The sequence below is a fragment of the Rousettus aegyptiacus genome, unplaced genomic scaffold (genome assembly GCF_014176215.1).
Source record: "Rousettus aegyptiacus isolate mRouAeg1 unplaced genomic scaffold, mRouAeg1.p scaffold_m13_p_13, whole genome shotgun sequence".
Classification (NCBI taxonomy): Eukaryota; Metazoa; Chordata; class Mammalia; order Chiroptera; family Pteropodidae; genus Rousettus; species Rousettus aegyptiacus.
The window spans coordinates 11,217,409-11,232,718 of record NW_023416288.1 but is presented as its reverse complement, the minus strand read 5'-3'; the positions used below and the strand labels follow the sequence as shown (position 1 = coordinate 11,232,718).

The window sequence follows — 15,310 nt, the reverse complement described above, 5'->3', positions numbered from 1 at the left end:
TTACCTATTTGTCAAATTGGAAATTTTAGTGATCACAGAATGAATGTATAGTACAACTGCAGATACTGCTTAAAATTAGGAGGCATTTAATATTTCCTGAAATCTCTGAATTAAATATGAGTGAGGATTATTACAAATTGAAAGTAAAGAGTCATCAACATTTCATTATTGTTTTTGGCCAACAATATACTTATCACAGTATTTGGGGAATACTTTTCTTGTCTACAAGCTAAAAAACAAGAATGCTTATTATTTGATAATGAACCTTCAGTTTGATAAACTGACTCTGTTCCTTAAAAAGTCAAGATTTAAAAATGTTCTTGACCTGTATACCTTATACTATCATAATTTTTTCCTTCTATTTCAGAAGACTGTATCTGATCTTTCAGACATGCCACTATGTTTTTTTCCTTTACCTAACATAACATCTGTGTGAGCCAAAAATGTGTACGATAGATGAATCTCGTACAGAGCTGTAGTCTGGTCAATACTGCCCCTAAGGAACCCCCTAGATATTGCAGAAGTTTACTGTGACTTTAATGACCTCTGAAGTGGCAACAAAAATAACCAAAGAAAATAAAAATGTACTATAATTGTGTTAAACAAGATGTAGCAGATTTTTTCTTTTTTTATACAATAATTATTTTCACTTAAGGAAAATATGTGACAATAATGCACAAACCATTATTTGTTATCATTATTATCATCACTATTATCAGAAAACAATGTGAAGTATGTATCAGCAGGTAGGAATAACATCTAGCCATTCACACCATATCAAACTTGTACCTCTATTTCAAGTGACAGTATTTAAATTTTCACTTAGTCAAATCTATGTAATACTGAATCTTTGTATGATAAGGTGCTTTGTATTTGTCTGTACTTTCCTAACCACTAAGGCTCTTTTAATGACTGACTGGAAAACAAGGGTAGAGATGGTTACCCCCATTCTGTTTATTGCCAAAACAGAATTCATCCAATTAGAACTGTACTGTTACTGGTAGTATTTGAATTAATGTTAGAGTGATCAGAATATTGGCCTGCATTTAAGTGGAGCAATAAGATAAGCATAGTTCTGCCTCTTCCACTGTTATTCATGTTAAATGTCAATTTTGTGTAATACAGTTTTCATGCTTGAAGTTCTAAATAGTTTAATCCCTTTTCCATAGACGAGCTAGACGCCAAGATGTTAAGTATGGAGACCCAATTACCCAGTGCTGGGATATAGAAGACAGTAAGTATAGGCTTAATATACTTTTCTTCTATATAAAAATTTAAGCCTAGTTTTTGTGTGTCTTTTTATTCTATGACTTAAAACATCTATTATATAAGATCTCATTTTGTGTAATGCTTATGTTCTGGAAAAGCAGCAGGAGAGTTTATAAATCAACACCCTGTCTATGTGCCTAAGTGAATAGTCCTTTGTTATATCATTATTAGTTTCATACGCCTTTTAAAATTCCTATACTTTTTTCTTTCTTACTGCCTAATCCATCCTTGTAAAGTTTGAAAACTACTATTAGAGATAAAGCAGAATATAGTCCATAACATATGGACATTTAGAGAAAACTCAAAGAGAATCTCCCAGGAGAGTCTGAGAGAAGTATAGGCACCTATGAAAGAAGTTTTCGGTGGCCTATGCATTATTTATATTCACTTATTAATTTAGGTATTAATTCAATCGGTAAATATTTATTAGTGACTTCCATGTGCATATAATTGTCTCAGGTATACTTTGAGACAAAGAAACTCCTTAGAGAGCTTACAATTCTTCAGGGAGATGTCATAAAGCACAATTAGTGATGTGGGAGTTTAGCAAAAAGAGAGATCACCAGAGGCTGTTCAGAGAAAATTTTATAAAAATTTAAAAGGCTGTCTGACAAGCATGGTCTGGAGAATAGAGAGCAGGTTCGCTGAGTAAGTGTGAAAGAGAAAAAAAATCTATAAAATTAGATATTCCAGAACTTTAGTTACTTTCCATTGTCAGGCTCTGCTGTCAGATGAAAAATATGGACCCATGCGCATGTGCGCATACACACAGTTGGAGGAAGAAAAGAAGTCTTTTACCTTCCTCACAATTTTAGTAACTCTCCAGTGTTGAATAAACAACTGAAATTTTGTTGTCTATAACTATTTGTCTAGAGTGTTTCCATAATTTAAAAACAAAATAATTATTTATAATTCATAATTTAATTCCTCTAAAAAAAATAACCTCTGATCTAGGGTCATTTTGACTGCTCATTTCAATGTGTAGGTGACTTAGTGTCATGTCCAGTGTTTTATCTGGCAATTATCACTGTGTGCTATGTGTACAGTTCCCACATGTGCATAAGTGATTTACCAGGAACTGTTGTAGGTATTGAAGATATATCAATGAGCAGCAAAAATACCCAACTATTGCATTAATGGAACTTATATTCAAGTGTGTATTAGGGGATGGAACAGGAAATAAATATAAATACAAGTAAAATATATGCTATGTCAGATAAATGTTACAGAGATATAAAACATAGTTACTGCCTAAGGTACTCACAACCATTGTGTTCACTTTACCGTATCCCATTCTTGCTGTAACCCATTGCACACAGGCTTTTCTAATTATCGCCATCACTTTACTCAATCCATTTTCTGTCCAGGCCACCAGCAATTTCCATCTTGACAATTTTCAATTCCCAATTTTACTTGCTCTTTAACTCATTCTTCCTTGAAACACTTTCTTATCTTGACTTCCATGCAGTGATGTGCTGGAGCCAGTTCTTATGGCCCTATAAGAGCTGATTGTTAATTATTTAGGAATTTTGTGGGTTGGTTTTAAACCAATGGTAGGTGGAATTAGCCGTGGTGGGTGTTTTTACACCAGGAAAATCAGCAAGCACTGCAAATCAAGGACTTTTTGTTTTCAGAGGTGGTTCCCCAGCACACTTATGCTTCATGGCACCGCAGCCTTCCAGTTTGCCTCTTACTTGCAGGTTGCTCCTTCTGAGTGTTGTTAACCCTCTTTTTAATCTTACCATCCAGACATCTAACTGTGTGCAAGACTTATACACTTATATGCCTACTCAAGAACTTCTGAGATGCTCACTAAGCATCTCAGATTATATCTGAGAAAGAATCCTTGTCACCTTCTCCAAAACTTATTTGTTCTGCAGAATTTACCATATTAATGAATAGCTCCATCATTCACCCAATAGCTTAGGTCAAAAAGCAGCCTGGAGCCATCTTTTTATTCTCTTTCTTTCACATTCTATCACCAACCTCCCATTAGGCTCTGTGGCCACAACTGCTTCTCATCACCTCCATAGATACTAACCTATCCTTTTCAGTAGCTGCTAAACTCATCTCCCTGTATCATGCTTGCCTTCCTGAAGTCCATACCCCACTCCGTAGCCAGAAGAACCTGTCTAAAATCTTTAGTCAGATCGTTTTATTCCCCTTCTCAAAATCTTTAAATAGCTTCTTAGAACAGTTAGTAAAAATTCCACAGCCTTTACCACGGCCTACAAGACTGTACCTGATCTGATTTCTAATATATTCTCTGAGCCTCTATCATATCACTGTTGTATGGTTCTCTCACTGGCTTTCTTTTTTTCAAAAGCATCTAATTGGTTTTTGCCTCAGGTTTGCATTTGTTTCCTCTGTACCTGAAGAGCTCTTCTCTTCAGGAGTCCACATAGCTCCATCTTCACATCATTTAATTCTCTGCTTAACATTTTAATTTTTCAGACACCCTTCCTGACTATTTTATCTGAAATATCTTTCTCCTCTTTTACCCTTCGTTCCCTAATCTGCTTAATTTTTTTTATTTATAGTGCATAACAGTGCCAGACACTGTTTTCTTGGGCGGAAGGAGGAAGGAAGGTAAGGAAGGCAGGACAGGAAGGGAAGGAAGGACGAAGGGTAAGGAAGGAAAGGAAGGAGGAGGGAGGGAGGAGGGAGGAGAGGGGAGGGAGAGCGGGTGAGAGGGAGGTCGAGTAGAGCTAGCGATAGAGCGGGAGATAGATAGAGGAGCGCGAAGAGAGCTTCTCTCTCTTTCTCTCTTCTTTCTTTCTTTCTTTCTTTTCTTTCTTTCTTTCTTTCTTCTTTCTTTCTCTCTCTCTCTCTCTCTCTCTCTCTCTCTCTCTCTCTCTCTCTCTCTCTCTTTCTTTTCTTTCTTTTGTTATTCACTTGATTACTTTGCCTCCATCACCAGAATATAAGTTTCTTGAGGGTGGTGAAGTTGCCTGTCTTAGGCACCAGTATAGCACCAGCTCCTAAAGCAATGTCAATACGGAAGGCACACAAGAATGTTTGCATGGAAGGATACTCAGATGGATAGCATTTGAGCTTCTCCATAGGAGAGAGTCAATATTTAAAAAATAGATGAATTAACAATAAGTAACATCAGAAAGAACTCAACATAGGTTAGGTTATCTTCGTGAAGGTCTCTATGTTTATCTATGGAGTTTATGTTTACCCTGAAGGTGATAAGGAGCTATTTCATATTTCTGAGAAAAATCATTTTTAAAAATAAAAATAATGATAGGAATAGGAGAAGCCAGAAACAGAGAATCAACTGTGAGAAATAAAGTAGAGATTATGAGGGTATTTACAAACTATAGCATTTTAAATCTTAAAAGAGAAAAAGGGCCATATTTGAATAATTGTTTATAGAAAAGAAGAAAGATGACTTGCTTATAATTCACCATAAATATGTATTACACTTTATTTAGTAATCAGGTCTTCAATAATTGGCAATTAGATGTTTCATTTCTTCCTTTCTTTCTTCTTTTTTTTATTACATTGTTATATACTGTGGTACTGCATGATTATTAATTATATAAAATCAGCAATGCATGTAGATAAACTGTATTTAACAGTGATAAACACATTCAATATTGCTGAAGTGGCTAATACATGAATTCAGTAGCATGCTATATATTTGACATAAAGAAATATTCCAGAAATATAACTATGAAAAAAATTTCTGATTATAATCTGGAAGATTAAAATATCTGCAAAATAATTTTACATTTAATGTGAAGATATTTTGCTATTTTAAAACATTATTATAAATAACTTCAGGACCTTTAAAATTGATAGTAATAGAATATTATATGTTTGTATCTGTATACTATACATGCATATAAACATATATACATTTAAAACTCAGAAATGAAACAAATATTATTGGAAGCAACAATAAAATATTTCCATCAAACTGATATAGTGATGACTTTGTGTCAAAAGGTTACTGTTTTTTTACTGATTTGAAAAAAGATTTCATAGTAAGCTCATTATTTCATTTACTAACTTGACCAATTCCTTAGTCGAATCAGTCTAATTGAGTTTCTTATGAGCCTTTGCCTATCACCTAACAATCAACCTGCATCTTCCCTGCTTTTTTTTGTGAACTCCCTGTGCTCAGAAAAACGGTATTTGTTTCTAAGAAATGACGCATATCTTTCTCTTCCAGATCAGCACTGGTGATCTTTCTGTGCGTTAGGAATTTATTAACTGTGAAAATTGTAGTTATAATCTGTTGAATTGGCAGAGATAGTGAATAGATTACAGACTTCAAATGGAATCCACACATTTTGAAGGTTAGATGATAGATAAGCAGATCTTAATGGTGTCAGCCTGCTTCACTTAACTATAGCTGGTAAAACACAAATAAGTTCAAAAGAAATTTCTTGAAAAAAAGTCTAACTATTGGATGTATGTGTATTCATGCCATTTGCTGATAATTTTGTGTGCTTAGATTTAGGATTTACCTAGGGCCCTTAAGCCTTACTCTGGTTTATGCCTAAAATGCTAAGTAGGTCCATCTGCAGAATTGAGACATCTGAATATACAATGAAAAAGTGCATGTTTAGGCCAGACTGAGCAGCCGTCATATTTTATTTGATCAAATTTGAGCTACAGATCTTAGCTCACACATGGGACACAGCCTTTGGCTACTCTGGATGGAATGTCTTTCAGATGGTGCAGTTGATTTACGAGAATAAGGTGTCTGAGACACTTCTCCTTTAGAATCCCATTAACTATCTTATAGCAAATGCATGTTGGTCTAATGAATCCCTCTTTGAATAAAAGAGAACATATTTCTGTAGATAATACAGATAAGATCCTGATTCTGAGTATTAGAGCATCCAGTTTCTTACCATCATTATAAAATTTCATCAAGTATAGATCACTGTATTTACTTTTCTGACATCAAAATTTCTTAAGGTTATATGGTCAACTCTGTGGACCAATTTATGTTAGAATTTCTCTTTAAAGGTGAAGTAAATTGCTCTTCTGGAGGTATCTATAAAATTGGTTGTGGTTTATACAAAATTAAATGGTGTTAAAGCATTAAAATATGTTAGTAGTTTATTTAGTTTAGCTCAGACAAAGATACTCAATGTTTAGAGTTAGATCTTGTGAATTCTTATTTTATAAAAGCAATTGCAAATAGTTAATATTATGATGAAAGACTGAAAATTGCAATGCAGGAGATAGAGTTTTAAAAATCGGTCTATTAGATAAGATTTGACTCTTAGGTAACAACATGATAATGTGAATTTCCTTTCACTTTAATAATGTGTATGAATCTTTCCCCTATGGCATCTGTTCTAAATCAGTCTATTTTCCCATTGCTTTTAAAATCGGGTCAAGGTTAATCTCCTATTCCATGTTTGCTTTCCAGGCATTAGTCATGAAGCTGCTGATGAAAAGGTGATTTTTGGCATTGAATTTAATTCAACTTTTCTGGAATGTATACCTAAATCCCAACAAGCATCTATTAAGTGGTATATCCAGCGGTCAGGAGATGAACACCGAGAGGAGGTAAGTTATTGAAGAATGATCACCTTGAGGGAAATAGTGTAAAACTTAAAGCAAGTTTTGGTTGTGAGAACTGTTCAACTTTTAGTGCCAAGGGTACTCTCATCACTATTTGATAAAAAGGAAAATAACAGCTAATACTTATGAACAACAAAGGTAACAATACTTTTGAGATAAGAATAGGTCAATTTAATACAAATGTGTTAATAAATATATTTAAAAGCAGATTAAATGTTTTAAAAGAAATTTATATGATTTTTAAAGATTTTTATTGCTCATAGATTGTTTATATTTTAGAACAATTCCCTGAACAAGAACAAAAATGAAATATTTCCTTCTACCTAAGCACAATGACAAAATTTTAGCTCAAATTGTGTTCGATTTAGATTATAAAATGAAACATGTCAAGTGTATATAAAAAAGAAGTAAAATATCTATCTTTATCATATTATGTGAACAGGTGGATAAGTATCTGCACATATGTACCTTTTCACTCTTATTTATTAAAATTACATCAACAGAGGGATAAGTAATTTGGTAATATGGATGTTCTATTCATCTTTTGACTTTTTTCTGCTTCAGGCTTTCTAACATATATGTGTGATTAAAATGTGCCACAGAAATTTTGTGAGACAGATAGATATGAATTTAATGGGATGAGTTTGGGTAGTCTGAGAAATCCTGTGTTAATATTAATTGAATATCATGAAACGAAGATTAATTGGCAGAATTTTTACTTTCCTACATCAATGCTAAAGAGGAAGCACTGATACCCAGTCCAGAGTTCAAAAATTCCCAATATTAAACTAAGGACACTGTGATGAGTAATGGAAGGAACACGGGATTCTGAATTAGATGTCTTGAGGTGAAACATGGTCTTCTGCTCTCTGGTAATATCACTATCCCCTGTGGGCCTGAATTTTATATTGTGAAAAAATAAATTCAAATTTATTATGAAAATAAAATGAGAAAATAAAATAAGAATATGAATTTCAAAGCAAAAGATTACTCACAAGTGTAAAATATACATATAAAATTACAGAAACTTATCAGGGAGGATGTGTAAAATGGGAAATAGCACTGATTGTGTGTTCAGCTTGACTGCTGAGGATTTATAAGCAGGCTGTAACTTCTGTAATACTGTTTCTCTGTCATATGAGAGGTGGATCAAATATTCTCTCAAATACCAACCTCCTTTATAAATCTATAAACATTTAAAATAGTATATGTAATCAATCAAACATTAGTGTAGAACAGTGATTCTCAACCACAGGTGAGTTTGCTCTCAGAATGTTTGTTTTTGGCAACATTCTTGATTGTCACAAGTGGGTGGGTGGGTGGAGGGTGCTACTGGCATCTAGTAAGTAGAGGTCGGGAATGATAATAAGCATCCTAAAATGCACAATTTCTCAAAATCAAGAATTATCTGGCCCCAGTTTTGGTAGTGCTGAGGTTAAAAAACCTTGGCATAGAAGAATCAAATTTCATTATAATAAATTGATTTAAGGATATGTTCAGCTATCGCATTAAAAAGTTATATCATTTTCTTTATTGAAGATCTTCAAGAATGATTTTTTCTATCAAAATGGTGATACTTAAGATACTAATTACCAAGAGAATAACTTCAATTTCTATTATGTCAAATTTCTCCAATAAAACTTGACTCTTCATTATTACTGACATGAATAAATTCTAAGATTATGGCATATCCATATTTATATTAAATATTTATTTTAAAGGGTCCTATTTTACAAATACATATTGAAATATCTGACATGGAAGTTTATTTAATGTCTATACATAAAGCATTTACTTTTTATCCAAGAAATATTCAAAGAATATTATCTGAGTTTTTTAACATGCAAATTTTCTTTAGATACATTACAATATTTTAATTTTTTAGATTTTAAATTTTAAAATGTTAAATTTTACAGTTAATGAAGTTTGATAATTTCTTTTCAGTTAAATATAATTATTTTCCCCATGGCAAATTTAATCCGACTTTAAAAAACAATATGGTACTCTACTTGGGGTAATCGCCCAATTGTAGATACATACTTTTGCCTATGCATGTTTGCATTCACATATTTTATATTCCTAAAAATGTTTCACATTACATTAGTTCACCTCTTAACAGTTTATCATATGGGCATGGTAGTACCATGCTCCATGAATTTTAATGCAGTAGAAAATAGTGTATTTATTGAATTTTACTTATAAGTATCTTAGCTCTAATATTTCAACCAGTATTTTCATTAATCTTTGTAAAAGGGTAGTTACACATTGTCTAGGATATGCAGTACTGCTTCCTGAATGAAGAAAGGGACAAAATCCAGACTAGATTTGAAGCATTTTTTCCGGCAGGATAACCACTGTTCCTTACCAAGGAGGTCACAGCTTGGAGTCTTTCCTCCACTCAAAAAAAAAGCCTACGGGAGGGTCCAGGATCTCCCATGGCACAGAGGCTGTCACCAGGTTATTCTCTGCCAGAGGGAGAACATTTCCTCACGGAGCTGTTTCACAGTTGGGTACTGTTGGGGAGGTCATGAGTCAGTTATCTGCTGACTTTCTTATAAAGCTGTGCTTGAAATTGATGATGTTTATGTTATAACTAGTGAGTTAATTGGCAGTCCCCAAGCTTCTGTTGAACTTTCGAGATCTGAATGAATAAACGAGGCAATACCTCATGCCATTTGAGGTAGTATTTTTTTCTGTGGATTTTTTAAATATGTTAAAAGCATTTTCAAATATTTTCATTTTCTCTGTGTAGGTCTTTGTCTTATTTTTGTTCTTTTTATTATAAAAGCAATTTAAATGGTTTTGAAAATATTGTAACACATACAGAACTGTGAAGCCTCTAAGCATAGATATGCACAAATATTATTTTGATGTCTATTCCAGCTTTTTTCCAAAAACCATTACATTATGAGCATTTTCCATTGCCATTCAATTTTAATACCATGTTTTTTTCTGTCCTCCACCCCTGCTGTTCTAATGCCACAGTCATCCATTAATGTTCCATGTTTTATTTAAATAGCTCATGTTTTCTTCTAAAAAAAGTAATCAGCTTTGCTATATATAAGTCTTTCTCTACTTTTCTAACCATTTTCTTAGGATAAATACTTAATAGAAAAATAAGTAAGTTAAAGACTTCAATTATCTTTATGGCTGGGGATAAACAACAGTATTAATGCTAATTTCCCATCAAAATCGCCACATTAGTGCTTTTTCTGAACTCCGGAGGCAAAATTTTATATTATAATTTAAGAAAGTCATTAGGTTTGACATGAAAAAATATTATGTTGTGTTAGTGTCTATTTCTTTAAATATTACTGGATGTGAACTTAACTTCTCCTGTTTCTTAGGTACTGGTTTCACTTGTATTTGGTGAATTGCCTTACCTGCTATTTGTTCAGTTTACATCAATGTATTTCTTTAAAAATTATTTTAACAAGCATTTGCTATTAATAGATATTAACATTTTAATGTTATCTATATATTATAAATGTTTTATTATGTTCTATATTTCTAAAAATTTTGTCTGTTCCTAAGTACAAAAGTTTTATAATTTATAGAGCCAAATCAATGGATTTTTACCTGTTTCTTTCTTATTATACTTATAAATTTATTCTCCAATGAAACAAAATATATTTTTTCTAGTTATTTTATTTTATTTTTACAGTTACAGTTTACATTTTATATTAACATTTACTCAGAGATATTAAATTAATCTAAGTTAGTTATATATTATTGTTAAGAATTTTAAATAATGAGCCAGTTGCCTCAGCATTATTTTAAAATAAGTCTTCCTTCTATGTTTGTTGAAGCCCTAGTCACTTCTAAGACATGTGCAGTGCTTTAGCTATGAAAGAACTGACAGGTGAATTATCTGCAAAGGAATTGCCATTAGGCTGCTATTATCAGAAAACGAAATCCCTGACCTTTACCTGCTGCTTAGTACCTAAATGTCCTTTGTCCCTTTCCACGTTACTCTCCTCATTTTAAATAAATTACCCTTCACTGAAGATCTACATTTAATAATGCCAAATATATTACCCTTGTTCACATTAGGCAAATGGATAGTCGACCCCAGTTCAAGCATGGTTTTGATTTGTAAGGCTGAGCAGTTTTTACTTATCATTTCTGGAGTGGAGAAAATTCCATGGGTTTAAATTAGTAGCCAGAGATTACATTATCTCTTTGTAGAGGAGCTGAATCTTCTAAATTGACTGTGCCGACATTTCACTGTGGAGATACAGTCCGCATAATGCATCTTATTCCAGCATGGAATGAAAGCATTACAAAGAATGAGAATGTAAAGTAGGCAAATGTTAATCAACCACTTAATTTCTGGGTCACAGATTTCTATCTCTAGATTGCAAAACTCCTATGAAAATATGTCAATTCAAAATGTATTTTGTTAGAGATACTATTTCTCTAAGGGCATATTTTTTTAAATTTTAGGGGGAAAAATCACTTAAATGATCTAATAGACATTAGCTAAATCCAGAAAGCCTAAAATTTATTAAAGCAAGGTTTATATATATAGTTCAAACCCAAAGAAAAATTAGGCATTGTATGTAAGAAAAGAGTAATTAAGTGACAAGTTTCTATGAAACTCTTGAGTCCTGTGGGGACAAGAGTAGACTGTATAGGAGGGATGGGAACCAGACTTTAGAGTAACACAGCATAAGAAGATACAAAAAGTGAATAGCAAATATAATGATAAAGTGTTGCATAATATGTGTGAAATCAAAATCATAATTTCTTCCTGTCAGAGGATTAAAGAGAATAATGAAAAGTAGTGAGTAAGAGCTGTGACAATCTTTAAAGCCACATGAAACTGTTTAAACATTAGCAAGAATACCAGTTATGAAAAGGAAATCTAGAGATGAACCGGAAATAAAGTTACCCACTTTGATTGTCATGCTAATAACCGTAGATAATTTTCTATTATCCGAATTACAGAAATAAAGGCTTCAGAACATCACTTCTCCAGCTACATGGCAGTAGTCTGTAATGTTGCTAATAATACGTCACACTTTAACTTTCAAAGAGCTTTACTTTTAACCACTCCCCCCCCCAAAAAAAACACCATGTGCTATGTCACCTACTTGATAAATGAGAGACCAAGCTAGAAAGATAAATGAGTCATCATAAGAAACCTAGTAGATAGGGAACAGAACCTAGGCTATGGAGTCAATGTTTTGTGTTCTAAGATGTATTTATATTCTCAAAAATAATTTATACAGTAAAATAATTTAAAGGAAAAATATGCATACATATATACTGGTGTGTATATATACACACACATATATAGTGTGATCGATGTTTCTGTTTCAGCAATCTTTTAGAACCCTACCAATTCAAATTCACATTTACTTTAGGCACAAGACTCCTATGGTTACTGAGAATGTAAGTGAATTCAAGGTTAGTTTGTGTTTTAAAATGTCTAGCCCTTTAGAATAAATTCCACAGAAAAAAATACTATACACTCCACTCACCAAATGGTCAAAATAAAGGAAACAAACAAACAAAACCCTAATGCTGTGGATTCCATGTAGGGCAAAGGCAGGCCTGGAGACCATTCAACCTCATTAACCAGGGATCTGAGCTGTGACCTGCTTTTGGCCTCTAGTGGTACCCCGCCAGCTGCACTTCTCTGGCACAGAGGGTGGTTGGTCATATACTTGTTAGTTAACTGGGCTTGTAGCCAGAGATGTTTCTTTTCCCTTTCTCATATTTCTAGAATGGAAGGATTTTTCCTACATATTTTTCACATAAAGATGCAGAATTTAGTCCACCCACTGTGAATAAATTTAATTTAGCCGTCTTTATGCCTCCTTGATTTTCATCAACTAAAAGTCTACAACACAGGGGCAGATGTGTAAACTGGGAAATCTTCCAGACTTCTTTGTTGTTGTTGTGATTCTACTTAATGCCAAGCCACTTAACAATACTTCACATTAAACAGGGCTCTTGTGTCAGTAAACATGCCTTTAGTTTTATTGAAGATAGGTTCACTATTCACACCAGATTGTGAGCCAGGAAAGCTCAAATGTTTGAATTGCCTTTCAGTAGTATTGATTCAAAGGGTAAAGAGCATCACATTTCAGGAGAGGTTCTTTTTGTTCATTGAGCATTCTCACACTTGAAATCACATTACCATGTTATAGTATATTGAGGTATAACAAATATTTCCACAAATGGCATGGTCTAAAGTATCATATACACACACGGTGTCAAAATTCAATCCAGAGTAAAAAGGGAAATTCAGCTTTAAATGTTGCTAACCATCTGACTATGGTCCTACTCACTTACAGCTTTAACATCCAAAAGGCTGTATGCATGCCTTTCCACTTGACTTTTAACAAGTCACCACTTAGAGTTTCTACATGCTATTCAGAGCATTCGAATAATATTTGGTGATATCAAGAAAATGGAGTACATTCCTTTGGAATCATTATTCTATTCTACGTTACAGGTAGAACACCAATTAGTATCTGAAATCTTTGTAAATGTTGTCAGTTGATAGCTTCCAATTTTACTTCATTACTTTTCATAGCTTTTCCTTCCTATTTGTAGACTAGGGGGAAAACTAACTGTATTCCAAAAGTTCAGTTAGATGTAATAAGAAGCGAACGTGCATTTTGGGGAGCTATTACTTCAGCTGAAATTTTTTACTATCTTCAACTATAGCTGACAATATTATGCTTGATGACAGAGAGACAGGGAATATATCTTTTAGATTTATCTAAGTAAAACAATGTAGCCTGTTTTCATTTGCTCATAGTACTCTCTGTTTTTCATTTATTACCTACATTTTTCCAATTCTGCAGTTGAAACCTGATGAAAGGATCATCAAAACAGAATATGGGCTACTGATTCGAAGTCTGCAGAAGAAGGACTCTGGGATGTATTACTGCAAAGCACAGGAACACACTTTTATCCACACTATAGTAAAGCTGACTTTGAATGTCATTGAGAATGAACAGATGGAAAATACCCAGAGGGCAGAGCACGAGGAGGGGCAGGTCAAAGATCTGTTGGCTGAGTCACGGTTGAGATACAAAGACTATATCCAAATCCTTAGCAGCCCGAACTTCAGCCTCGACCAGTACTGCGAACAGATGTGGCACAGGGAGAAGCGGAGACAGCGAAACAAGGGCAGCCCAAAGTGGAAGCACATGCAGGAAATGAAGAAGAAACGAAATCGAAGACATCACAGAGATGAGCTTCCTAGAGCTGTAGCCACGTAGTTTTTTTTATTTAATTTGGAGAAAAGGTTTTTTTATCTGCAAAAATACTTTCTTATGTTTTGTACATCCCTTATACTAACTCATAAGAGTTTTCCATGGACTTTCGCTAAGGCACAAGAAAAATAACCTGAATAAGACTATGTATGGTGAATATGGCATAGTAAGGGCAAATAATTCATCTGAACCAGTTTTCTAAGAACTAAACTTTACCTGCAGTGTATCAGAATTATCCCCCAAATAGGGATTTATACATTTGTAAATGTTTTATGTTCTGAGTTTTTGAATTTATGATGTCATGTAAATAAGTGAGCTAAGCAAGCATCACATTTGATATTGTGCTAAGGTGCTTTGTTGCCCTTGCATGGCCATTAAGCATGGAATTTATCATGCTGTTGTGTTATAAGTTCTTATGAACAGATGTCATTCCACTCTAGAACTGACTACCTTGTGGAGGGAAGACACAAATTTAGACGGCTCACATTATCAACAGCAGCTTTCCCAGTGAGCCGTTCACTCTCAGTGCATGGTTTAGGAATTTGGAGAGGTGCATTATTTCATTCAGACCACAGGGGTTATTTAGTGTACTACAACCTTGATTTACTTAAGGGTATAAATGCTCTTCCCAGAATTCCTGAGGATTGTCAGGAGTAAAAGTTCACAGAGAGAAGTTGGTGCTCAGTGATATGTTTTCAGATTGTATGCTGAACTTTACGTGGACAGAATGCTTAGTTAATATTTTAGTAAGATAGGGGAAAACATTTTAATAAAATAAGTGAAACATCATGATATATATTGAATCTTATTAAGAAGGCATGCAGATGGGATCTGTGAAGAGATAGAAGGAAAGACAACCATAAATTCTGGCTTTTGGGAAAACTCATATCCCCATAAAAAGAAAGAACAGTCACAAATAAAGTGAGTGAAATGTAATGCACATTATTCACCAGAGTATAAGTAGCTGCCAATTTATAATCCATCTGCTAAAAAAGTTTCAGATTATAACAAACTGCTAACAAAAGTCTGAGGAAAAGTAAATTTTCTAAAGGATCCTGGGACATGAGCACAAATTTATTTACAACCAATGGGATTTCAGTATGTACTTTCCCTCTTTTTTTTTCTAAAAATTCATCATACTCTATAAATTATTTCCATTTACTGGCTTTATTCTCTCCTGAATATTGGATTTTATTTGAGTGAATAGAAAAAGCAATATATACATATATAGAAATAGAATTATGTAGACAACA

General features: G+C 33.5%; 1 protein-coding gene across 1 annotated transcript in view; it reads left to right on the top strand.

Annotated features, from left to right (window-relative positions):
* Nucleotides 1-14,101, top strand: part of SEMA3D (semaphorin 3D) — a 167,859-nt gene extending 153,758 nt beyond the window's left edge. Inside the window, exons 16-18 of the mRNA XM_016130733.2 lie at nucleotides 1,170-1,234; nucleotides 6,668-6,807; nucleotides 13,644-14,101. Of these exons, the coding sequence (XP_015986219.2) occupies nucleotides 1,170-1,234; nucleotides 6,668-6,807; nucleotides 13,644-14,063 (625 nt within the window). The 3' untranslated portion in view covers nucleotides 14,064-14,101. The remainder of the gene's footprint in view (nucleotides 1-1,169; nucleotides 1,235-6,667; nucleotides 6,808-13,643) is intronic.
* Nucleotides 14,102-15,310: the final 1,209 nt, after the last annotated feature.